This window comes from Pteronotus mesoamericanus, unplaced genomic scaffold, assembly GCF_021234165.1.
Source record: "Pteronotus mesoamericanus isolate MK-2021 breed Mesoamerican mustached bat unplaced genomic scaffold, CSHL_Meso_final scaffold_1186, whole genome shotgun sequence".
Classification (NCBI taxonomy): Eukaryota; Metazoa; Chordata; class Mammalia; order Chiroptera; family Mormoopidae; genus Pteronotus; species Pteronotus mesoamericanus.
In genome coordinates, this window is record NW_026555302.1 from 12581955 (window position 1) to 12609556 (window position 27602).

Below are 27602 nucleotides of genomic sequence, written 5' to 3' on the forward strand. Positions count from 1 at the left end.
AATTTCTGAGGAAAATGCACAGGAGACAAATGAGCTAAAATACTGAAAATGACTCAATGGGGTTGATTCAACTACTTTGCAGTTACAAAAGCCAGGTGTAAGTGACTGCAATTATAATCCTACCAGACTGTAGTTCCATATACATGGCCATGGACTTTCAAGTTTGTTTGGGTCTGTATTGCCTGGTTTTCGCTTGGCTAGGAAAATGAGAAGACGGACAGTTCTGCAGGGTTTTAACTTGAATGAAGGCTGTGGTGTAAATACGGGGCTTCCGGAGGCTGGCTGCAACTGAGAGCAGCCTGCACTATGCACAAGGCAGTGCTACCCAACAACCGAAATAACAGCTTACGGAATGCCTCGGCTAGCTCCCATTATTAATTTCCTCCTCCCCCTCCCTCCAGCCGTGTGATGCTATACATTGCAGGGTTATTTCACTCCTCATAGGAACCTCTGGCCTGGTGACTTATCCTGGAGGCACGCTATAATCACCGAGAAATGTGCTCCTTGTCACGTCTTATTGCTTAATTACGGCTCTATTTTAGGCTCCTAGAGCCATTTGGCTTGGAAAGACCTCTCTTGTGTGTGACTTTGAATATACACCCATATTGAGTTATCCTTGAGTTCACACCAGCCTGTTCCATTCCCATCTTGTCCTGGCTTGGGCAGTACTCACTGCCCCTCGGTTCAGCAATGCCTTGAATTGTTGCAATGAGCCCTTATAATTACACTCTGCTGCACCTAAGAAGATGTTATCAACGCTTTGTCAGAAAGGCATGTGCTTAAAGTTAATTTTGCCAATACTTGAGGTTTTTTTTTTTTTGTTTTTTTTTTTCACCGATAAACCCCAGTGGGCCCACTGTTTTAAATCTGTGGCGTGCAAAAACCTCCCTGTTTTCCAATTTACCCTTGCTCTGGTGACTACATTTTTATTTTTTAAACTCAAAATCTGGACATATTGTCTAGCAGAGGGTTTTTTTGTTGTTGTCGTCGTTGTCTTAGTTGTGTGTGTTGCTCCCCAGGGTGAAGGGCAAAGTGAAAGACGTGGCAGGTCCTAGGTATGTTCTTAGATCGCAAAACAACCGGACAGATTATTTAAAAGTGTTAGAAAATTTTGGGTCTTCTGGAGGATGCGTCCATATTCAGTGTTCCCACGATTTGTTCTGTCCTCCCATTAAGACATTTGTTTTTTGAGTGTCAATCTTAGCACTTTGGGTAGACTAGAAGCTTCTTAGAGACAAAAGGCACAGATCATATATACCTCTTATAGAGCTCTGCCCACATATGTAGCTATATTCAGTTGTTTGATCAATTGCATAGGGATGATGTTGCATTTTTAAGACAGCTGTTTGGGATTAGGAGCTTGCAAAAGTAGCCTGACATTAAGGTGAAGGCAGACTGGAAATCAGTGTCCTGCTTCATCCCTCCAGAGAGTAGTTCAAGTCAGGCCTGGGGTAGATCTATGTTGAGAAGGGGTATAATTACCCTGGTCCAGAGCAGCCCCAGGTCTTGTCTGGCAGACTGAGTTATATCTATCAGGGCCTTTTAAAATGCTGACTCGGCTCCTTAGAAATACAAAACCCAAAACATCATTTATAAAGGTCACCGGGAACGGCCTGGGTCAGAATAACTGGAGCCCGTTTTGTGCCAGTGCCTCCGAAGAGGAAGTGGCTGAATGCGGAGAGGAAGCTCCTTGAGAGTACTGTGTTGCTAAATCCAAACAAAGAGCGAGAGAGTTTTACAGCTGAGTTTTTACTCTATAATTCAAATGCCAATCCAGCAATGAAATTGGTTCTAGGAATTCCAGTCAGATTTTTATCATCTGACTTGGAAACCAGCTGTGCTCTCTTAGTGAGTACAAAGATTTACTACCTGCAATTGCTGTGATTCCGTCAGTAGAATTAGGCAGAAGTGAAAAATTCGAGAAAAACTCTTTCTTAATTTTAAATGCAATGCAAACAGTGTTTTGAGAAATTCTGCTCCTTTGATACTGATAAAAATGGCTCCAATTTAAAGAAAGTAGCAGGGAATCCAAGTATAAGAACTCTTAAATTCAGGAATTCAGTTTATTCTTCAAAGTATGCTTTTTAAAGATACCGAGTAGAAACTACTACACTTTGGTAAAGGCCATCTTTGAAACAGCGCAGGTGAGAAGACACAAAGCAGTTAACTCCTCAGTTGCACAGGGCGCCGAGAGCCCTGCCTCTCTCGCCCGCTCACTACCTGAGACGTGGAAGAGAACAGCAGTTCACCTCCAAGGACTGCTCTGCCAAGTGGCCCAATAAACTCATGGCAGCAATTTTGAACCAATAATTTCCTTCACAGAAACTAACAATTACTGTGGATTTGTGAATCCATATATCAAAAGTCTTTTGAATGTATTTCATGGTTTTAAAAGCCATCAGGGCTATCCTGCAAAAGCCAGGGCATATGGTCTTCATACCGTCGAGCCCCGCGTCTCATTCATTTGCTCGCGCTCCGCTCACACGTGGGCTACAGCTGCCTTGCACAAAACTGATGCAATATAACTTTGTCACTTATATCATCACCTGAGCACTTGGATACCACCCTGGGAAAGCCCAGCAAGGTAAGTTTTCCAAAATGATGGTTTCAGCGGACCACGGACAGACCGAGGTAAAAGCCTTTCACACACACAAACACAACCCGTGAACAGGTTCTACAGCAACATTTTCCAGAGCGATGCAGTGAACTTCATGGTCTGCATAGCAAAAGACACATCAAGAATTTAGAACTGCGCTTGTTGTTTGTAGATTTATTAATGATGGCTGTTCTGACAGGTGCGAGGTGGTATCTCATTGTGGTTTTAATTTGCATCTCTCTGACGGCTAGTGATGTTGAGCATCTCTTAGTATGTCTACGGGCCATCTGTATGTTCTCCTTGGAGAAGTGTCTATTCAGATCCTTTGCCCATTTTTTAATTGGATTGTTTGTCTTCCTAGTGTTGAGTCATATGAATTCTTTGTATTATTTTGGAGATTGAACCCTTGTCTGAATGTATCATTGGCAAATGTTTTCCCATAGTTGGTTCCCTTTTCTTTTTGATGATGAACCCTAGTGCACTGTGGGTGGGAATGCAGACTGGTGCAGCCACTGTGGAAAACTGTATGGAATGTCCTCAAAAAACTAAAAATGGAACTGCCTTTTGACCCAGCGCTTCTGCTGCTGGGAATATACCCTAAAATTCCTGAATCACCAATTCAAAAAAACTTATGTGCCCATGTTCACAGTGGTGTAATTTACAATAGCGAAGTGCTGGAAACGGCCTAAGTGCCCATCAGTAACTGAGCGGATCAAAAGACTGTGGAACATTTACACAATGGAATACTACGCAGCAGAAAGAAAGAACTCCTACCCTTTGTGACAGCATGGATGGAACTGGAGAGTATTATGCTAAGTGAAATAAGCCAGTCGGTGAAAGACTACCATCATATGATCTCACCTATGAGGAATCTAATGAACAAAATAAACTAACGAACAAAACAGAACCACAGGCAAGGAAACATGGAGCAGACTGAGAGTGACCAGAGGGGAGGGGGGAGGACAATGGTGGAAAGACGGGGAAGGGAAAAAAAGTAGCTGAGATTTGCTTAAAAAAAAAAAAAGTTTAGAAGTACAACTTTATTATCCCTTTAGGTTTAAAATGAGCCAGTTGGCCAACGTGACATAAGTGATATCTCTGGCTCATATTCCTCATCTGGAAAATATGATAATTAAATCAGATGATCTGTGAGGTTCCATCCATGCCACGTATGTCCTGGTTCTCATTTCTCCATATACCTTATAGGGTAACTTCTTGAAGTACTTACACTATTAGACTGTATCTATCTGTATTTGGCCATTATAGAACCTCATTTAGTGATGAATTTTCCCTAACAGAGGTTCATACAAAAGTAGATGATTGTATCTGCCACGTGGAGATTCAGCATGCATTACTGCCACACACTGCTTAAGAATATATACTTTTGAAAAAAAATACACACTAAGCTGTGAAATTTTTTTTTGCAAGGTAAATGAGAGACAACGTTATAAATGCATCAGACTTGTTTATTCCTTAGAAAAATAGGGGTGTATTGGACCATGAAGCTTTCAGTTTTTAGGTATGTCATTCATAAATAAAAACACAACTACCTATATAAATGCCTCTGTTTATAGAAGTCAGTAATGGAAAGCTATAATTCCAAGTTACATAATATAAAAATACAGAGCTCATCCACATTACTAGAAAATAATATCCTCAAACTTATTTAAAAGTTCTTTTTCAGAAATTACTATGGATACAATATTATATTTGTCTTTATCCTCTTTTATTTCTTCTTTTTCAGAGTCGAAATGCATGACTTTATTGTTTGAAATTTCTGATGAATCAGAATTGAATATTATATTCACAGAATTTGTGATAAAATTACAATACTTATTTACACATTCACATATAGCACAATGTAGTGGTCAAGTATTAGTGATGATAATTAAACTATTAAAGTAATAAGAAAATCATCATTTTAACAATTTAAATGCTTTATGACAGGATAATTTATATCCAACATATAAAAATAGGTATTTACAGGAAACATTAGAAAGAAAATGTGTTAATTTTTTTCATAATAAAATGTAGCAAGATTTTCTATATTATTTTCAGCTTCCCCGTAGGAATGTTTTCATTGCCTAATCTAATCAATGTGCTGATTAAAGAACAGACAATATATTAATAGTAAAATTATATATGGCATATTTATATGTACAAGTTTGTGTGTATCAACTAATCAAAACTCAGGTTGTAAACTAAAGCCACTTAAAAGGCAAATTGAATACAAAAGTAATGTTGGCTTAAGTTGTCTGGTAATTTTGAAGTTGTATTTTGCAATTCTAGTAAGATCCAAAGAGATAATAATCTAGTAAAATCCAAATGCTACTTTTGTTATTTGTTTCTTGTTCTCTTTTCCACATTTAACTTTTGTGTTTCTTCACTGAGCACATGGGGTTCTCATGAGGAAATAGGGTTCTCAGTCTCAGCGCTTCTCCCAGAAGTTCAGTTAGTTTGGTGATGTGTTACCATTTTTCATTTCACTTTTCTGTATTTACTTGGTCTGAAAACACTCATAGCCATGTAGTTTTTCTTCTACCCTTTTAAGTCACTTGTTTTCACCCAAAATAAGTGTGCACTAAGGCAAAAGGATCAACATTAAGTGAACGATGCCCCTGTAGATAAAATTGCCATCATTCGAGACTTTAGAATGGCCAAACATGTTGTTATAAAAGTAATCATGGAATCAGTCATTAATATTGTTTTAAAGGGGCGTTTACCAGAGGTTACGGAATAACCCACAACAGAGAGTTTACCGGCTACTACGGGGGCTGAGAGCGACGGGCCCCGGCATTTCACGTGCTTGGAGCAGCTGAGCCGTCGTGGATGGTTGTTTCCGCTCCCTGACTTGGGTCTTCTGGCGTGTGAAGGGGGGTGCTCTTGGAGTTCTCACACTGTCCGTCTACCTTTGGGGAAGCGGCTGGTGCCTGATGCTTTGTGTTCTGAGCAGACCCTCCAGGCACACTCTCGCCCGGAGGCTGAAATGGCCCCTCCCCATGGACCTTCTGTTTCCCTGCTTCTGCCTCTTGTCCGTGCAGCAGTCTCTCCGCCTCCATGTCAAGCTCCAAAGGCTCCTCATCAGCCTGGACGTCCAGCTGCTGCAACAATTCCTCCAGCTTCTTGGCCTTGCGGAGCTCGTTCTGCTGTATGATCGTACAAAGGTGCTCGGTGAGCTGCTCTTTGATGTCAGTCTTGCGCTGCAGGTCGAGCTTGGCCGTAACATACTCTGCTTCCACTCTGTCAAACCGCTTCCTGGAGGAACAGGCACAAAGAGGGTCCATTAGTTCTCCATTGCAGAAAGGACGGCGGAGAAGCAGTAATTAAACTCCAGAATTTAGAAACAACATATAAGGAAGATATGGACAGTAAGTCTTTATGAGCTCTTGTCTACACACTAGATGAACTAGGCTGTTGCGCTGAAACTTCCACCGCATCCCGCCTTGGACTCCCCTTATACAACAACATTCTGCTGCACTCATTTCCGCTTTCCAAGGCGGTGCCTGAACGGAAGCAGGCTAAGAGGGTTGAAACAGTGGTATGCTAGCTCTGGAGTCGGGGAGCCCTGATTTGCGGTGCTCGTTGATTTCTGTAGTGTCAATACTACCACCATGGCCAGTTTCAAGCTATCGATGTGACTGAATGCACAACGGCAAAAAGATGCACAAAACCTGCTCTCATGAGCCAGTGCAAGCTAGCTCCAGCACACATCTAGTTAAATTTATGAGCTGTAAAACAAGAAGAGATTGAGAAAGTAGGAAAATCCGTATCTCTATTATTTAAATTTATTGGGGTAACACTGGCTAATGATATTATATAATACAGCTGTGCACTCTATCCTTCGCTCCCCCTGGAAGTCTAGTCTCCTTCTGTCCCCCCATATATTTGACCCCCTTTACCCCTTCTACCTTTCTTTACCTTTTTCCCCCCCTGGTAAAAGGCATTCTGTCTATATCTGAGTTTTTTTGTCTCTCTTGTTTGTTGGTTGCTTTTTGCTTTATATCCCACATAGAGTGAAATAATATGCTTCTTGTCCTTTCTGTCTGACTTATTTTACTTAGCGTATGTTCAAGACCCATTCACGTTGTTGCAAATGGTAATATTTTATCTTTTTTATGACTGGGTAATATTTCATTATATATGTATATGTACCATATCTGCTTTATCTAATCATCCAACTTAAGTTGTTTTCACGTCTTGACCACGTGAATAAAGCTGCAATGATTATAGGGGTACATATAGCTTTACCACTAAGTGTTCTCAAAAATTTGGGGGGCACTGGGGTCATAAGGTAGCTCTATTAATTTTCTGAGGAATCTCCAGAGTGGAGGTTCCCACAGTGGCTGCACCAATTTATGTTCCCACCAGCAGTGCGCAAGGGTTCCCTTTTCTTCACATCTTCTCCAACACCTGTTATTGCTTGTCTTATTGATAAGAGCCGTTTTAACAGGTGTGAGGTGGTATCTCATTGTGGTTTTGACTTGTATTTCCCTTGTAACTGGTGATGTTGAGCATCTTTTCATATATCTGTTGGCCATCTGTATGTCTTCTTTGGAAAAGTGTCTATTCAGTTCCTCTGCTCATTTTTAATTGGGTTTGTTGCTGAGAAATCTCTTGATTAATGGACTAGGGAAGGAAAAAAATTTCGGTGGAGAGGGATAGGGACAGTGGCCTCTGGAATCTGGCGATCGGAACACTGATGGGGGGGGGGCGGTGGGTTTGATGCAGAGCCACAGCTGGTGGCCACATTGGGCTCTGAGCACGGCAGGAAAGCCGCAACGCTCTGCAGAAACTGTGCGGTCTGAGGGCGGCAGAGGCAGCCCCCGCTGCCGCCGGTGTGCCTGTAAGGCCGCCTCCTGCAGCCCCCAGGGAGCCCGCTTTTCACCTGGGCTGGGCTGGCTGGGCCTCTGTTCTTCACAGAGCTCATCGTGCCAGGCCGCCCCCTGAACCTAGTGTAGCCTCCAGATTCAGTGTTCCCTGGAGTTGGTAGTTTATCTCTGCTCTAATCAGAGATGCCCTGGGTCAGCATGAGAGAAAACGCAGCCAGGTTCCTGTGGAAGGCACTGGAGCCTAGGCACGCAATGACTGAAACGCCAGTATAGTGACCCCAGGTAGTTTCTTCAAATGAGTTTTCATTTACTGTAAAATGGTGATGATGACAGTCCTTTGTAGGAGCATTAGGGATTAAATAGTTTAACGAGGGCAAGTGTCCAGCCCAGTGCCAGGAGGTGCTCAAGAGACAGAACTTCCCCTCCAGAGCACCAGAGTCAAAAAGCACCGTAAGCATATCGCCAAACACGAATCTAAAATTACGATTATGCAAAATGTAAGCATCTGGTGTTTATATTTGAAAACTCTTACTTACATAGCATTCATTTATCATATTTCCTTTTTTTTACTGTCATCTAGTAAGTATAAGAATGAGAAAACTAGCTGTTTTCCCATTACCTCCTAGGTTAAAAGAATTGTCCTAAAGGAGCTCTGTTGGATAGCTGGACCCCTTATTTCCATACTGTATAACACATCCTATTTGTGCATGTTCTGGCATCAGGCTTAAGAGCTCTGACAACACCCTCTATAGGTACATGAATACCTTGCTCCTTCCCCCCTACCCCCACTCCCCTTCTCTGTGAGTCTGTGGTCTCCCTCAGCCAAAGTCAGGTAGAAAAGATTTACTGACTGGGCTCATGAATGCTGAATTGAAATTAAGATTTGCAAATAGGTCCCTAGGTTTCCATTGATCTTTCATCCTGGATAAATCACTGAAGATTCTGATTTTGTTTATTTATTTAAGTCCTTCTGGCTAGAAACATGCATATATATTCTTGTACAGAGTGATTTATGTTTAAAATATTGATTAGTTTCACAAACTGCACTATGGGCCTGGGGATCAGGTGGATGCACCAAATCAATGCGATGACACACTTGGAACAGAATAATAAGCGCATTATATATAACACAGTAAGAGAAATTGAACTGAAATGTAGTTAAAGAATTATTTTGTTATTTTAAAGGGACATTGAATAATTTAATGAATGTTATTTAAAGGAGTCTAGAAATTGTCTTGGTTTTGGTTTGCTTGAAATTAAAAAAAGAAAAACCCAAAACCTCAATCATTAACCTGCGGCATGCCATTAGGTTCCATGGATCCACTTTCAGTTTTTCAGCTCCTTTTATGAGCAATCACAACGATTTTTAAGAATCGACAGGTCATGATTATTTCTGTCCTTTCTTATGAGTCTTCCAGTAAGAAAGAGAAAATTTACTTACATTAAAAAAAGATGAAAACTAATCATATTTTGCAATTACTACACAAGTCTACTGTATTCTTTTACTAATCTAAGGTACATTATCAGATCACTGCAATAATATTTTTCATATATCTTGAAACATTTTGCCATTTCATCACCCTAGGAAGTAGTTCCTTGTTACTCACCAATTATTCCCATTTATGCAAAACAATTAAAATAATAAGAAAAAAGAGAATGAGGAAATGACCTAAAAGGATGATGATATAATGAAATAAATCATCATCATTTAATTTCCCTACTGTGTTGTCCAAAGTATTACATCACCTTTCAAGAAAGTATAAAAGACTGGAAACCCCATATTTTAATCTGTTCTCAGCTTTCACTGAACACAGTTGAAAATTAATTGTTTTTTCTGCCCTAATGGCAAAGTAGACAAAATTGACAGATGAAAACATTTTGCAGTTATTAGATAAATCAAAAGATAAATGTTGTGGTAGGCTTACAAATGGCCCCCCAAAGATAATTCACTTCCTCATCCCGAGAACCTAGAGTCTCTGAAGGGATAGTGACCCTTGACTTCAGACTATTGCTTCCAGGAAAACGGAAGGGTAAATTTCTGTTGTTTTACGACCCCGGTTCATAGTAATTTGTTATAGCAGCCCTAGGAAACCAACACAAATGCAGACACACCCTGTCCGGATTCTAGATAGTGAAACTGATCATGTGAGAGAAAGCACAGCATAGGAGTCTTCAGAAAAACATCCGTGATGAATTTTCTCAAACTTAAGAATCAATAAGTGAAGAGAGGATAAAAAGAAAACTTTATTTTCAGTTAGTAACTTCAATAGGAAGAACTCAATCACTCAATATTTTATGAGTATCTGGACCATCCTGTATTGCCACATTCTTTCGGCTTTTTATAAGTTTTGGAGTCAAACAGTACTTGAATCAAAGCTGCTCTGCAATGCTTACGTCCTCATTACAATTTTCCATAAAGTTTTTCCCACAATCCCTTTTATTCTTACTTCTGTAAGAAGTAAGAATAAAAGGGATTGCTCATAAAATGACTTAGAATATTTATGCACATACATATACGTGCATGTGCACATGTCGGGGGGGAGTGTCTATTAAACATAGATGGCAAGTAGTGATAATTGTTTTTCCCGGTATATGGAGGGTTAAAGAAATGTTCTACATGCAGCCGCTCTGAGTTTTACAAGCTGGTCTGCACAGCATATGCAGCACTGTCATCGTCGCTGCCAGCGGCGGCGGCGGCGGCGGCGGCGGCGGCTGCTGCTGCGGCTCTCGGGCTGGCTTGCTCCGAAAGCCCGTCTCCTCAGGGCCGTCTGCCCTGACACTGGTCTACAGAAGCCAGTTTCCAGGGAATCCAGAACCTCCTGTGGACACAGCTCTGTCCCAGGCCTGTGCAATTATATTGGGGGGAAAAAAAAAGTCAAGGAAATCTCCCACAGAAATGGACTACCCTGGGGATTAGAAGAAATCTAGACCGTAATGTTGTATCACCAATCTATAATTTCTCAATAACCACAGACATAAATTTAGAAAATTTAATCTTATGCATGAACAAGATGCAACGCTGGTTCTAATCACAAGTGTGTCTGAGATTTTTAAAAATAGCCTCACACATGCAATAAGGATGTTCACATACAGCAATGTCCGTATCAGTACCATGAGAAATTGTCATTTTTAGCTTGAGATGTAAAACATTTACCATGTAAAATTTTTTATTATGTAAAAATTTACTAAAATTTCATTACAAGTATTTCTATATTATGGGATGTCTTCTCCTTTAGCCAGTAATTCCACCTTCTCTGTGGTTCTCTGAAGGCTAAAACTATGAAATTTTTAAAATATAACTGCTTAATGTACAAAGGCATCCTTCTCCAGCCTCCTCCAAGATGAATTAAAATACAATCAGATGATTTTTCTGTTGAGGTATCCAGAGTAATATGAATTATTCATATATAGGGCTACAACAGCGGAAAAAAAAAAAAAAGTTCCTCTGGCAACCTTAACTTACAGAGAATAAAATGTGCTAAACATCTAGGCTTAGTTTAATCTTAATAAAATCTCGGTCACCTCCTTAATGACCTTATTAGTAGAAATCTGGAACCTCTAGTTATCAGCTACTGATGGCATTAATTTAGGCAACCCATTAAGTCTAACAGCATATGGTCAAGCAACAATTACAAAAATCACAAGGACACCACAAACCTCTTTCTTAAACAATAAACAGTGAATTAAAAACCACAATCAAGCATTTCCGCTTTATTAAATTGTTATATAAACATTCTGATGCTGTGGTTTACCCTGGACTAATGAGGCATTCTGATTGATTTCTAGTGTTACAGAGAAAGATGCAAAACTGAGTCATTAACACAGCATTCCCTTGTGAAAAAAGACAAACCAGGATGATTAAAGCAATGTTGAAAGGACTGAAAACCCTGAAAATTGGACTTAATTTTTTGCCTTTTTATCTGCTTGCAAAGTTCATGTAATTCTTTACATGTGTTAGTTCATTTAAAAACTACTCCATGATGATTTTTTCTCTTAAAAAATGCCATGGTTGAAACCAAAGAAACACGTGATAGTGAACTATTTTACACAGACTATAATTGAAAAGAAAATACTTAAAGCTTTCAAGACAGAGTGATATTTTCTTTAAAATACTCATAGACTTTTAAAAAATAAACTAGATATTTCTTTAATGACAACTGAAATGAGAACTAGGCTAATCCCTAAGGAGCATCTCAGACAATCAAAATTTCTTAACAGAAAGAGCACAGACTTGGTGTTAGAATTACAGTTTGGGGGCAAGTCTTTCAGGTATTTAAAGAGTCCCAAACATGGAATACCAGATGCTTTAGCAGGGAAGACTCAAATGTAATTAAATAATGCAAGAGATACTCTAACAGGAACACGAACAAGGTTAACAGGTGGGGCAAAGTGAAGGAAGGCATCAAGAGGAGACACACTCGACACCACTTCTGTAACAAGAACAACGACAGCACCTGATGTGGGTGTTATGAGGTGTAAATGATGATATACATGAAAGATGCTGGCCCAGCTTGCAATAAACATTAATTAAATTGAACTGCTTGTTCAGAATCCAATTTCCCCAACTCACCGCGCATTGGAATAGTCCAGACTGGCCTGGTCAATCCGGTTCCTGAGGATTCCGATGTCCGCTGATACCATGTCATCCAAAGCCTGCAACTCCTTCTGGATCCGCTTCAGTTTCAGGGTCTCTGCCTGAGTTCTTTTAGATCTAGAAGAGTAGGAACATGAGTGGAAAATAAAAACATTTTAAAACCATGTATTCATATACAATGTAAGTGAAAAAAGCAAGCTACTGTACATACAGTATGAATATATACTTTTTAAAAATTAGAAAAAACAAGAAAATTGAAATCAAATGCTGATAACATTTTGGTATATCTCTAAGACTGCATTTGCACTTCTTTTATTTCAAACTTTCTATTATTATATATAATTTTCATACACGGCGGGAAAAGATTTAAAAATATATTGATAAATAGTTCACTCATGGGTCTATATTCATTCCCTAAGGACAAGCATAAGCTCTAAAAGAATATATCTCTATTTTCTTTACATTAAACGTCACTGAACACAACTTTCCAATCTTTCTAGTCTTAAATTCTTCTCACTAAGCCCATTCTCCTTTGTCTGATATGTAGTGGGTGCCAAAAACAGAGGCCTGAATCAAACACCATTTCTTTATGTATAAAAAATCTATTTGGTTTTAGCTTTCGTAGGACTCATTTCCCCAAACTTTTATTCCTTTGATTTCTGTCATTTAGGCAAAACCACAAGTCTTCAAAATTTTTCTTCCTGGAGCTCGAAATCAAGCGCTTTTTTCTCTTGTTTAAGAGCACACCCAGCCTCACCATCTCTCAGTCCCCTCATCACTCCCAAGTACATTACGCACTTAAAAGTAGAATAAACAAAGACAAAGGCCAACCTTTAATCATGATTTCACTCATTTCAAAATTTCACACACATTCTCACAGGAGAATAAAGCTCCCACATAAAACCACTACATTGCAACTTACATTCTCCTGATACTCTACTGATGCACTTATCCTTGTTTTCCACCTATAAAAGTTAATAGTATTATCCTTTTATTACAAGCAACATACTTCACTGTCCATTTATTAATGATTTAATCAGCTTATATCAGTGCTTTCTATCTGAAATCAAAAGCATGTACAGAAGAAAACATGCTAAGCCTGTAAATTTTTTTTGTCAAATCCCCAATAAAAGCCTCTAGAATCTCCTCCAAATTGAAGACTACTAAAATGCTTGCCAATAATCACTTTTTAATACTCATTTTTTTTTTTCCTTTGAAACATAAATTCAGCAGTAGGTAGCATTATTTCCTAAGCTTTGTGAAAGATCAAGGTAAACCAGCAGGAGAAAAAAGTCCTTTTCAAATACATTCTCTAGCTCTTTGGCAGATTGAGTTCTGCATCACCCTTGTCCCCACCTGCCTCGCTCTGCATCACCGCTCCTTCCCTCCCTGACACTATGCCAGCTGCACTCAGCAACTGTTTTGCCAGACTTTTCTGGAGATCTAAAAAGAAAATGCCGCTGAATACTTGCTTGCATTTAGTTCCCGCTGTTGCCAATCGCTGCTTTATTGACTAAGCTTGGTGGCCCAAGGCCCCCACGGGAGGAGTGGGTGAGGGGTGGGAGAGAGGTTCAAACAGGAATATTGCTGTTCAAGGCTAGCACAACACAGTGAAGGAAAAGGGGTCTCGGACACACTGCCACTGGGAGGTGAGAGCAAAACTGCACAGTATGGGACAGTGCCCACCAGTGACCCGAGTCATCAACGAAAGGTTAAATTATATCATGTGCTCTTCTATCAGTGAGGGCAGGTAAATTATTTAAGAAAAATGTCCTTAGGAAACAAGATTTATGGGAGTATTAAGTCACTTATGTGGAACAATCTTACTCTTCTACATGTTAGGTGACAAAGGCCCCTTCATATCAAAATGAAAACCTGCATTTGTTGTTAATTTACTTATACCGTATTGATACTTTTTTATTGCTCCCTTATGAGAGTAGATGGTTAAAATTGAAAACACTGATGTCGAGCCTTAAGTTTTAATTGTACCTGTGTCAATAAATTTGTTACGATCTATGGTTAAAAAGTCCTCCTGACTAAATCAACACCAGAATGTCAGTATAATTTATAAAGCATAATTTGTTGCGTTAGCCTAAAAAATAATGGTTGTCAAGAGTGTCATTCTAATAGAATAGACATGGAAAAATAAAAATATAAAACATGACAGAGCTGACTGCAGATCGCAAACAACCCCTCCTGGTTCAGGTGCCTCACCTTTCCGCAATAGCTTTAGCCAAAAGAGCTTTCTTACGTTTATTTTTCTCTTCCATTAGCCGTTGTTCTTGTTGGAGGACTTCCCAACGAGACTTTTCTTGCCTAGGGAGCAAAAAAGTATAAAAATGAATTTCTGAAACCTCACCCCACACCTTACCAGTCTCAGTCCCCCACATATAAAATTTAATCAGCCAGATTATGTATATATTTTTTAAAGTCCTCTTAAAAGGAACCCATCTGCAGCTCATTATTTTGTTCTAATAGAAACAAAGACTACGATTTAAAGTAAAGAAGGCTTACATAAATTGGCCCTTTGAAATCCATTATATGTATATAACCTAGGAACCCACAAACTGGAAGTCAGAGTAGTGTGGTGTTTTTCAGAAATACAAAGAAACTTGTGTAAGTTAATTATGTATTATATGCAAAATGGCAAGTAAAATAAATAGGTCTGTAGCTAATGTCATGTTATATCTTTCAAAGTTCTTTTGAAAATCATTTTAATGATTTAATCATTAAATCACTTTATATTCTCCGTTCTTGGGCACATGGAACATATTTATAATAGCTGTTTAAATATTCTTTGCCTGATAATTCCCATCATTTGCGCGTCTGTTTCTTTTGATGACTTTCTTCCTGGTTATGTATCACAATTTCCTGCTTCTTTGTATGCCTAGAAATTTTTTATTTTTCTCCAGATTGAATATGCATTTATTAATTGTTAACAAAATTTTTTCAATTACAGTTGGCATACAATATTGTATTAATTCAGGTATATAGCAGTAGACATTTATATAACTTACAAAGTTATCACCCTGATAAACCTAGTACCCATCTGACATCATATAGTTATTACAATGTTATTGACTATATCCCCTATGTTGTACTTTACATCCCTGGGACTATTTTTATAACCACCAATTTGTACTTCTTAATCCCTTCATCTTTTTCACCCATTCCCTCAAACCTCATCCCATCTGTCAACCATCCATTTGTTCTCTTATCTATGAGTTTATTTCTGTTTGTTCATTTGTTTTTGAGATTCCACATATAAGTAAAATCACATGATTATCTGTTTTTCTGTCTGACTTATTCCAGTTGGCGTACCTTCTAGGTCTATCTATATTGTTGCAAATGGATGAGCAATATTTCCATTCTATCGATGGACACTTGCTTGCTTCCATATCTTGGCTACTATAAATAATGCTGCAATGAACATAGGTGTGCACATGCCTTTTCATATGAGTTTTAGATTTCTTTGGATACTCAGAAATGGAATGCTGGGTCATATGGTAGTTCTATTTTTATATGTCTGAGATATCTCCATACTATTTTCCATAGTGGATGAGCCAATTTACAATCCCACCAATAGTGCACAAGGGTTTACTTTTCTCCACATCCTTGCCAATACTGTTATTTCTTGTCTTACTGATAATTGCCATTCTAATGGGTATGAGATGATATTTCACTGACCTTAATTTGCATTTCCCTGATTTTTAGTGATGTTGAGCACCTTTTCATATGTCTATCGGCCATCTGCATGTCCTCTTTGGAGAAATGTCTACTCAGATCCTCTGCCCATTTTATAATCTGATTTTTTAAAATATTAAGTTGTATGAGTTACTTATATATTTTGGATCTTAATCCCTTATTGGATCTACCATTGGCAAATAGTTTCTCCTATTCAGTAGGTTGGCTTTTTATTTTGATGGTTTCCTTTGCTGTGCAAAAACCTTTTGTTTGATGTAGTCTCATTTGTTTATTTTTTATCTTTTGTTTTCCTTGCCAAGGAGACATATCCAAAAATATTAGTAAGAACAAAGTCAAAGAATTTACTGGCTGTTCTCTTCTAGTTTTCTGGTTTTGGGTCTTACATTGAAGTCTTTAATCCATTTTGCGTTTATTCTTGTATATGACATAGGAAAATGATCGAGTTTCATTCTTTATGTGTATTTGTCCAGTTTTCCTAATATCACTTATTGAAGGCTATCTTCTTTCCATGTATATTCTTGCTTCTTTAATAGCATGTTATTTAGCCTTCATGTGTTTTTCCATTTTTATTCTTGTAACTAATTTCTAGTTCCGTATCATTGCGATGAGAGAAGATGCTGGGTATGATTTCAATCTTAAATGTATTGACTTGTTTTGTGGCCCAGTGTGTGGTCTATCTTGGAAAATATTCCATGTGCACTTGAAAAGAATGTACATTCTGTTGCTTTTGGATCAAATATCCTAAAAACATCAATGAAATCCATCTCATCGGATGTCATTTAAGGCCACTGTTGCCTTGTTAATATTCTGCCTGGATGATATATCCTTGATATCAATGGTGTGTTAAAGTCCTCTACTATTACTGTATTATTGCTGACCTCTCCCTTAACATCCATCATTTGCTTTATATACTTAGGTTCTCCTATGTTGGGTGAATAGAAATATTTACAAAAATTATGTCCCCTTGTTGAATCCATCCCTTTACATTATGAGATGCCTTTCTTTGTCTCTTATTACAGCCCTGGTTTTAAAGTCTACTTTGTCTGATATAATTATTATTACTCCAGTTTTTCATCATTTTCATGTGTGTAAAATATCTTTTTCCATCCCTTCACTTCCAGTCTGTGTATATCGTTCAATCTGGAGTCTATTGTAGGCAGCACATGTATGGGTCTTGTTATTTTATCCATTCAGCCACCCTATGTCCTTTGATTGGAGCATTTATTCTATTTACATTTAAAGTAATTATTGATAGGTATGTGGTTATTGCCATCTTGTCTTCTGATTGCTTCTGCATTTCTTCTCTGTTCCTTTCTTATTCTCTTGCTCTCATTTATGTTGATGACTTTCTATAGTGTTGTGTTTGGGTTCCTATATATCAAACTATGTTTATAGCAGTTTAAGTTGATGGTTGCTAAACTTAGAACACATTCTAAAATCAGTACAATTTCTACTCCCCTATTTGTTTTTGTCATTTTTTTTACTTCTTTTGCATTTATGTGTAATTGTAATTATACATGCTTTTTCTACTTTTGCCTTTTAACCTTTGTACTGGCTTTACAGTCAGTTTATCCACTGCTTCTATTGTTTTTTAGTGAGAATTTATTTCTTTCCTATCTTATTCATATTTTTGATCTTCTCTTTTCTTCTTAAAGAAGTCCTTTGACATGTCTTGTAATACTGGTTTAGTGGTGGTGAATTCCTTTAGCTTTTTCTTGCTTGGGAAATTCTTTACGTCTCCTTTGATTCTAAATGACAGGCTTGCGGGACATTCTTTACCTGTAGAGCATTCTTTGTTGTAGGTCTTTGCTTTTCATTACTTTGAATATTCCTGACAGTCCCTTCTGGCCTGCCACATTTATGTTGAGAAATCACCTTACAGTCTTGTAGTTCCCTGGTAAATAACTGTTTTTCTCTTGCTTTTATGATCCTTTGTCTCTAACTTTTGGCGTTTTAATTATGATGTGTCTTCTTGTGGGCCTCTCTGTGCTTTCTGGACTTGTCTATTTCCTTCATTAGGTTAGTAAAGTTTTGTCATTATTTCTTCGAGTAGTTTTTTAGTCCCTTGCTTTCTCTCTTCTCCTTCTAGCACCCCTATGATGTGAATGTTGATAAACTTGTTGTCCCCCCAGTGGTCCCTTAAACTGTCCTCATTTTTTTTAAAAATTCTTTTTTCCTATTCCACTTGGGTGTTTTCTGCTACCTTGTCTTCCAGATTGTTGATTCAGTCCTCTGCTCCATATAATTTGATGTTGAATCCCTCTAATGTACTCTTTGTTATTGTATTCTTCATTTCTGACTGGCTCTTTTTTATGGTTCCTATCTACTTGTTGAGATTCTCACTGAGGTCATCTATTCTTCCCCTAAGTTCACTGAGCATCCTATAACCAGTGTTTTGAACTCTGTATCTGGCAGATTGCTTGTCTCCATTCTTTTTCTGAGGTTTTGTTCTATTCCTTCATTTGGGGCATGTTTCTTTGTCTCCTCACTTGCCTGGCTCTCTGTGTTTGTTTCTATGTATTAGGTAGATCTGCTGTCTCCCAGTCTTGGCAGGGTGGTCTTATGCAGTAGGTGTCCTGTGAGGCCCATTGGTGCAGCCTTCCTGTTCAGCTGAGCTGGGTGCTCCAGAGGCATCCTTTACATGGGTGTGTGTGTGTGCTCTCCTGCTGTGGCTAAGCCTTGATTGTTGCTGGCATGTCAGTGGGTAGGATGGACTCAGGCTTGCTTGCTGCGAGGGCTAGCTGGGCTGTGGTGCGATTTATGTTTAACCTGCAGCAGGTATGTCACCTGTGGAGCCGACTGGGTGATGCTGTGGTGTAGTCTGAAGCTGGTCACTGGTTTGTGTTGGTTCTGAAGCTTCTCAGGAGCTCCATTAGGCCCAGATCAGCCTCTGTTTGTGCCCAGGTTGGGACCACCTCATCAAAGGTACAAAGTGATCGGCAGTTGGTTGATGTTGTGCTTAGCTTGGAGGTACTTTAGAGAGGCTATGCTGCCAACAGAGGCTACTGTGCTAGTGCCAGGCTTGGGACTCTTTCGGGGACACCATGATGTGAGCGGAGGCCCGTCATCACTTGTGCTGGGTTTGTGGCTGCTTGATTCCAAGTGTGTTCCAAGTCAATACTGGCTGCAGCTTATGCCAGGCCGGGGACCTTCTGAAGGCAGCTATAAGGCAAGCTGAGGTCAGTCACTGCTTGTGTCAGGCTTGGGGCCACTTAGCAGGAGGTACAGGACATGCAAAAGACAGCTTCTGCTCATTTGACTTGTGAATCTTTGAGATTTTAAGAAAGCCTACAGCATGAGCTGAGGCAGGCTGCTAGCGTGGGAAAGCTGCTGAAGCAGCATGGGCCAGGCATGTTAAGTTGAGTGAGGTGAGGTCTCAGGGGTTTACCAGAATGGGGTGAACAGTCTACTGTTCAAAATAGATAGCCTGAGCCCGTATGTACCAGGCTCTGCGAAGGAACAGTGGCACCTGCCAGTACTCTGTTCCCAGAGAGAGCTGCCCCCCGCCCCTCCAGCCCTCACCTGAAGCTAGGCAATTTCCTTCTTCCTCACATGTCTTGGCACTTTTCAAGCTGCTGCTCTTGTCAGCCTAGAGCAAGTGAGTCTGTGAGTGAGCAAGTCCACGTTCAGACTCCTCAAGAAAGCCCGGACTCCAGAAGCCCACCGTTTCACTTGGGTGCAATCCCTGTTGATTTTCACAGCCGGAAGTTGTGGGGACTCCTCTTTCCAGCACTGGTGCCTTGGGCTGCAGAGCTGGTGTGGGGCTGAGACCTCTCACTCCTCAGTGGGAACCCTCTATGGCCGAGACATTACTCCTCATTCTTAATCACTACACTATGAATGTGGGACCTGCCTGTTTCGCGTCTCTGCCCCTACCACCACCAGTCTGTTGTGTCTTTTTCTTTGTATCTTTAGTTATAGGAATTCTGTTCAACTTATTTTCAAGTAGTTCTCAAGGGTAATTGTTCTATAAGCTGTAAGTCTGATGTAGTTTTGGGAGTAGGTGAGCACAGCATTTACTTAACTCCACATCTTGACCAGAATTGACTACAGTTTTCTATAATCAAAGTCTCCACCATGTAACACCCTTAGAACAATAGTCAGTTTTTATTTCATTCACTTTCTTTCAATTTGCTTGCTTCTTTCCAGCTCTTAAGTATCTTTAAACAGAGTGAAACACTATGAACTAAGAATTGAATGCTAGGCTAAAGAAAAACCTCCAAGATCTGAAAACATGAATTGTTTTCCAATCTGTGTAATTCTGAAAGAAGTGTATTAAAATGTCCTGAAAATGCATCACCTTGATGTCAACTCAAATTATAACAAGGTAATGACAAAGCTATTTGTTCCTATTATTGTCATTTCTTATAGCCATTATATCAAAAATTTCTTTCCCAGATCTAGTAACCTTGTCCAAAATGATCCTTTTCTCTCCATTCTACAGCCCCTACCTTAGTGCTGGCTCGCACTGGTCTTTTCTCATCTTTACTTCTGCACACACCTCCTTACCAGATGCCTCAGCTCCAGCTCACCCCGCACCTCTCCCAAATGTTCAGCAACACAGACACCCGGGTCTTCTCTTACCTTTATTTTGACCAGGGCCCCTCCGTTAGAGGGCTTAGTGATATACTACCACTAGGAACTTGCTAGGCAAGGAGCCTCTGCTTGGAAGTCCTTCTTCACTTTCTTAATTCTTCACTATTCTCTGACCTGTCCTTTCCCTCTTCCAGAGAAGTGAGATATCATCTCTGAGCATTCTCTGGAATACAACTTTCCTTTCCTCTTCTTACAGACTCAGAATTTCTCGTTTCAACAACAGTTCCTGAGATTATTGTCTTCTACGAGAATTTTCCCAAGTACCTAAAAAAAGAATAATTTTCCTCATGACATTCAATCTAAATTGCCCAGCTCAACTGAAACCCACCTCCCATTTGTCTCAGGCCTTTGCTGGTAAACTATACTTAGTCATTTAAATGTATGCATTTGTTCAGAGTTGGTCTCATGATCATGTAGCTTTCTATCTCCTGTCAAAATAACTTCTTGGTAAAAAACCCCAGGTAAGTGGGAAACACTTTAAACTCATAGTACAGAATATGGATCAGCAGAGATTAAAAAATAGCTGAGATTAGAAAACACTTTTGAAAAGACTCAGAAAATGGAAAACAGAAACAAATACCATCCTTTCTTCCCCATGAGCAATAAACTCGTAGGAAACAAATAAGATACTAAACAAATAGATATTAAAACATAAGCCTTATAGTAAAAAATATCTGATTATATGAATTTACAAGTCATAGAATGGCAATTTTCACAAGAACGTGGCTAAATTCTGGAGATGGTTTCAAATACAAACAATTTAATTAAATAGAAAAAGAAATCTAACGATGCAAGTGAATTACTTAATTAGTACCCTCAATTTCCTACACTCTTTCCTTTGACCATCCCTACATGTCTCTTCACAAGTCCTCTTTTCTGGGCCAATGTAGATGCAGCCTGGAAGCTGAAGAATGCATCAATTTGCGAAGGATTACTACACACGTAAAAAATGTTTCTGGTGAATGTAAAGGTCATAGACTTAGGATTCAGAGAGACTTTTATATGCGTCCCAACTCAACTACTTATTAGTTGCATACTGGCTTTGGGAATACAATAGCTATTCTAAACCGAAAATATAACTTATCTGGAAAGTGAAAACAAGGAACTAAATGACATTAAGTATATAAAATGCCTAAAGATGACTGATTTGCAATATATTTAGGTGGTAGCTATATTTTTGACAATTTATCACATTTCTAGGTTAGAATATAAAACAGAGAAAATGTTAAAAACGACACTTCTTCAAAGCTCAATGGGGAAAAAAGGTAAAATGGAAAAAAAAATCTCATGGATATATAGACTTACTAACAATTCCACTTTCTTTTTCTCCAATTTGCTATTTGGAGGTAGAACCTCAGCACTTCTGTGACCGTCATGGGAATTCTCCAGTCCCAGTTCCTGTGGTTGACTTTCCATACCCTGGGATTTTCCATCACCAATGGGAGAGGTGGGTGTAAGAGGACTGGGAGCAGCAAGGGGAGAAAAATGTGGCTTTTGATTCTTAATTCTCTGGTGTGGTGCCGAAAGCAGCTGCTCTGGAGGTAATGCGGTTGATCCCTCTTGCAGTCCAAGTTTTTGGCTTTGCTCTTGAAGGGCTTTTTCCCGCTGAAGCTGCTGTCGGCTTTTCTTCACAGGGGGACGTCGCTGTGGTTCAAATGGGTCTGTATCAAAAAGAAAATGAAGGAAAATTCCTTTGTGTGAATAGCAAATAATTACAATATCTCTAAGAAAATAAAGGATATTAAATTTTGCTAATTCTACAAGGTTTCTTCCCCTTCTCTATCTTAAAAGCCCAGGGAAAAACAGCCATCTTCCTGTACAGTTTCAATAGTTCTTCAATCATACTGTTAATATTTAACAAAAACTGCCCTAGCTTTCAATTTATCTTCAAGGAAATCCATTTGTCTGTGAAGAAGACCTTAGGATACAAAGAAAAATTTCTTTTTCTTTTTCAATTTGATTTGATAATTGTCAGAAGTATCAACTAATCTGACCAAGCATGGTAGAAAAATGGATTTCTCTGATAAGTTTTAAATTTGATTTATGGTTGTGTCTGCCCTCCTGAAATAAAATGGTGGCTTAGTTTTCAAATGAGCTTCACCTTTCTTAAATTTTAACATATCTTAAGGCAATCTGATACACAGAAAAATACTATACACAAACTATAACTGAATGGAGTCTCTTATTTCTAGGAATGTTAGTTTACCCTAAATTGTTCTCTTTCATCTTCCAGAACAGTCCAAGGTTGTGTTCCCCAAAGACTAGTTAGTCTTTAATCAATGTGTGCAAGCTAGCTTTAATAGCAGCCTGATCAAAGCAATAGGGGAAGATAAAACAGCTCTGAGAATTTTTTTTAAAAAGCATTATAAGCTAAGTAATAATACTTATATTGACCTTTAAAGCAGTGCAAGCTTATTATTAAAATTCTCCAAAGGAGAGTTAAAGGCTCAGGTCACAGTTTCAGAGTTGCTTTTGTCCAGCTCAATAACCTTGGGCAAGGCAATTAATTATCCTATACCTCAGTTTCCTCATCTGTCAAACTGGTTGAAAATTACCTGCTTTATCTAACTCATGGAGTTGGCATAAAGATGGAATGAGATGGGTAAAGAAAACATTTTTAAAAGATAGTTGCCTATCTAAAGTAAAATGTTATTATTGCTGACTTTAGCCAGAAACACAAAGTAGCCTCCTGCATCTGGGAACAGGAACGTATTCTTGGCTACTAATCTTTATTCACACCATCAGAAAATATCACTGAGCTTGTTTCCCTCCCAGTTATACTCATCTTCTGAATTAGTCGTGGCTCTCAAATTCTGTGCTTCGGCTTCCATTTTATTTTGCATTTTCACAGAACCTACTTATGAGATTTATAACACTAATTTTTAAACTCTCAAACAATAAACAAAGCAGGCCACTTAAAAACAGAACACATGACCAAAAAACTCCTGAAACTAATAAGCCAGTATAGAGCAAGGTGGCAGAATACAAGATAAATATACCAAAGTCAATTGATTTTCTATGTACCAGCAATGATTAAGTAAAATTTGAAATTAAAAAGACAAATACCATCTACATGGTATTCAAAAAATACTTAGATATATATTTAACAAAATATGCGCATGAACTATATGAGGAAAACTACAAAACTGATGAATTAAATAAACTAAAAAATAAAAAGGTAGTCCACGTTCATGAGTAGGAAGACTCAATATTGTCAACACTCAATTTGTCTTGAGTCTGTCAATTGTTCATCATAATTTGATCTATAGATATGATGCAATCCCAATAAAAATCCCAGCAAATTATATTGCAGATACTGATAAACTGATTCTCAAGTTTATAGGAAGAGGCAAAATAAATAAATAAAGACCCAGAATAGCCAACACGAACTGAAGAGCAAAGTTGGAGAACTGACACTATTTGATTCCAAGACTTACTATAAAGCTACAGCAATCGAGACAGCAGGTATTGGTTAAAGACTAGGCAAATAGTTTGGTGGAACCGAATAGAGCCCAGCAACAGGCTCACATAAATACTATCAAGTTCTCTGTGACAAAAGAGCAAACGCAATACAATGGAGCAAATTCTTTTCAACAAATGGTCGTGGGACAACTAGACAGTCACATGCGCAAAAAAAAAAAAAAAAAAAAAAAATTCCAGACACAGACCTTATATCCTTCACAAGCATTAACATAAAATAGATCACAGACCACAATGCAAAACCTGAAACTACAAAATTTCTAAAAGATAATATAGGAAAAAACTTAGATGGCCTTGGGTATGGCAATTACTTTTAAGATACAACACCATAAAACACTATTCATGAAGAAGATAAATGGTAAGCTGAACTTCATTAAAATTAAAAACTTCTACACTGCAAAAGATAACGTGTCTTTTATCTTTTATCAAAGGAACAAGAAGACAACTCACAGACTGGGAGAAAATGATTTGCAACAAACACATCTGATAAAGGAATTTTCAATTTCTGTCAATCAAATGGATATGAAGTAAGATTTCATTATGCTCTTGATCTGCAATTCTCTGCTTACTGATGGTGATAAGCATCTATTCATATCTCATTTTCTAAGAAATATCTACTCAATTTTTCTTTGGCTTATTTGTATTTTTCATATATTGCCAACAACTGGAAAACATAAAGCACTGTAGATGCACTGCTTTTTTTATTTCCAGTTTTTCAGTATGAAATTAAGTCATACATCCAATAATATGTATGTCATACACACAATCTAACCTGTATGTATTATAGAGAAGTAACAATATAATTTAGCAAATAAAACATGACTATAGTAGATATAACTGCTGTTCAAGAATAGAACATTGCCCACTTTATGAAATACACAAGATAATTGTATATCTTATCTTCAAAGTCATATGACCTGCTTTTGCCAAATGAAATATAAGTAGGAGTGACACCTGTCATTTACTGGAGAGAAGTATTTTATTGCCAATGCTTAATTCATCTTCTCCACCTCCGGCCACAGTGACCTCCTACAGGACAGCACCAAAGCATTGTGTAGAGTGACTGCATGGAGCAGAGACACCTGCCAACCCATGTTAGCCATAAAGCAGGAGTGAAAAATAAATCTTGATTATTTTAAACAATTATTTTAGGGCTATCTCTTACTGCGGTTTAACTTGGCTTAACCTGAATTCATAATTACCACTATTTTTGATATTCCTTACATATCTGCCATTCCTTGTTTCCCCTGAATTTTGTGTTTCAGTCCCTATATTTTCTTTATAGATTTCCTATATCCCTAAAAAATACACCTGCACTTTGTGTGATTTTGACTTTCCATAAAGGTTATCAGACTATATTCTTCTGCAACTTGCTATCTTCATACATTGTTTTTATGAAAGTTGCACATGTTAATTCATGTGGCTATAGTTCATATATTCCCACTAGCTACACAGTTGGCCACTGGGTGGTTGTACCACAATTTATTTATCTACCCCCTTGTTAATGATCACTTGGTTTATTCCTAGCTTTTCAATATCATAAAGAGCATTGAGAACATTTGTGTTCTCCATCAATGCACATATGGGTTTCTCTAGAGTTGTTATCCTTATTTTTGCTGGTAACCAACTTCATTTCCACAGATTATTTAATTATATTTTAATGGTTGGAGAAGACTAGACGTAGCCTTAAAAAGTAAGGATCCAACACTTCTGGTTTTACAAATGAGAACTCCAAGACAGAAAAGATTTGGAGGCAGAGCAAGATGGTCCATACGACAATCACTGTGTTTGGCTATGAGTGTACCAAGATGCTAAGGTGTTTTCCTCAAGGTGATTGCAGACCCGTGTGTTGGTGTCTATGCTCTGAGTCTGGCTGTGGAATGATAGGCTTTGAAATTAATTAAAGCCCTCCCATGCCCTCTCTATCCCAAATTGCAGGGGTATTTAGAAATGTGCTTCTACATAATCTGTCAATGATCACTTGGTTAATTTAGAGTTCTACATGAAGTCTTCTTTCCCCCAGCAAGCTCGCCGCTGCTAAGACATGGTCTCTGTGATACCTTCCCAAGCTCCACCCAACCCCCAGCAGAGTGAGGTTTCTGCTCACTTGGTTGCAAGCCCTTGCAGAACACCTACTATCATATCATGTTATAGTTTGTCACCTTAGGAGACTAGAAACTCTTTGAAAGCAGGATGAGGCCTTGTTCATCTTAGCATCCCTGATGCAGAAGTTGACACCTTTAACTTCAGGTCAGACAAGAAGCAGAGGTACTTGTACTCTGTACACCCGAGTAAGTGAATGGATGTTGAAAACACAGAGCAAGAGAATCTGATAACATCAAGCAAGATAGAGTCAGTTAATTACACACTGTATTATATAACTTTAGTGATATAGTTTTTAAAGGCCTCTGGACCAGTCAAGATTCCTCTATCTATATAATCTACACTGGCCTTATGTTACTAATTTACTCCTTGTCAGCCCTCGATTATCCTCACATCCATGTTAAAAATGCACAGGCCTACCTGAGCAATATGCAATTTTCTCACAAACCCTAATACAAGGCATGGCAGGGTTTATTTAATTTTCTCTGAAAGTACAGTGTACAAGTTTGTACCAAGAGTAGCATAAACTCACAGAAGCTGTGTGCAGTACCGGGATCACCAAACAGAATTTTGTGAAATTGTAACCAACACAGCCTAGTTTATATCACCAAGAGTTTCTCACCAAGTATCAACAACCTTGATTCCTTCATTAAGAGATAACGAAATACTACAAGTCCTTTCAATGATTACTCTATAAAGCTAGAGAGGGAAGCACAAAATTTTGGATTATACCAAAGTAGTGTATATACATATACTTATTTCATATCTAACGTCTCAAAGACCCCTTTGGTTTGCTGACTCTCGAGGGTTACAATGAGCTGCCAAAATCATCTGGCAACCAGAAGTGAACGCAAGACTCCAGGTGTATTATGCAAAGCACCGACGTTTTGCATGAGGACCCTTGTGCTCCCCTTTTCCCAGTCATCGTCTGCTGCCATAAATTCATCACAATTTTAATGTGGTGTGTGCCCCTCCTCCTTCCTGCACCCCGACCTCAACCTTCCAACCCTGGATGTACGCCGCCATCCTCCGATAGGAGACGGCCAGGTTACAGGCTCACCTCCGGTCCCAGGTCCCAAACCCTTCCCAGGAAACAGTCGAACCCTGCAATGGAGTCCTGAACTCTCTTTTCTGAGAGCAGATCCGAGTGCCCTGGGACCGTCCCTCCCAACAGCGCTCCAAGTGCGTACACCTCTGGAGCCCCTCAACCCTGTCTCCCCATTTACAGCTCCATCCCGCAGCACGAACACCTTTCCCTCTTCCCCGCCCCCTTCCCCTCAAAGGCTGCAGCCCCGCCCCTTCCCCAGGAGACCCAAGAATTCAGTCTCCGCAGGCACGTGCTGTTACCTTTAGTCTGCTTCATTCGCCTCAGCTCCTCCTCAGAGAAGCCAGCCCAACCCTGCGCCATCCGCCCGGGCTGCCACTACCCCGAGAACGCCCAAACCTCAGAGCCCCGAATGCCAACGCGACTACCCAGGCACATCCGGGTTCTTCCCCGGCAGCAGCCGATCAGCCAATCAGCGCGTCGAGCTTCGGACCCAAGGCCCCCTCTTCCCTGCAGCAGGGTCCCGGTCCCTCTGAGGCTGCCCACAGCAGTGCCGGACAAACTGCCTAAAGAAACCTTGGCCACGCAGACATTCCTTCCCCCTGAGCTGACTCTGCTCTGTCTCCTATCTCCTGTGATTGTTGGGTTAATCGC

The 27602-nt window shown here is 39.1% G+C and overlaps 1 protein-coding gene across 1 annotated transcript; it reads right to left on the bottom strand.

The window, feature by feature from the left end:
- Positions 1-4747: 4747 nt before the first annotated feature.
- On the bottom strand, positions 4748-27374 carry GORAB (golgin, RAB6 interacting). Its single transcript, XM_054587791.1, has 5 exons — positions 27251-27374; positions 21630-21981; positions 14234-14335; positions 11996-12136; positions 4748-5851 (listed from the first exon to the last, which is right to left on the bottom strand). Exons 1-5 carry the CDS (start codon positions 27309-27311, stop codon positions 5395-5397), a joined length of 1113 nt encoding a protein of 370 aa, XP_054443766.1. The 5' UTR covers positions 27312-27374; the 3' UTR covers positions 4748-5394.
- Positions 27375-27602: the final 228 nt, after the last annotated feature.

Bases quoted from the DNA above. Each gene is read 5' to 3' on its own strand.
- GORAB (XM_054587791.1), bottom strand. From the start codon at position 27,311: ATGGCGCAGGGTTGGGCTGGCTTCTCTGAGGAGGAGCTGAGGCGAATG. The intron at 21,982-27,250 runs GTAACAGCACGT...TTTTTGATACAG, and splicing joins GCGAATGAAGCAGACTAAAG to ACCCATTTGAACCACAGCGA. The intron at 5,852-11,995 runs GTGAGTTGGGGA...CTGTTCCTCCAG, and splicing joins CTGGACTATTCCAATGCGCG to GAAGCGGTTTGACAGAGTGG.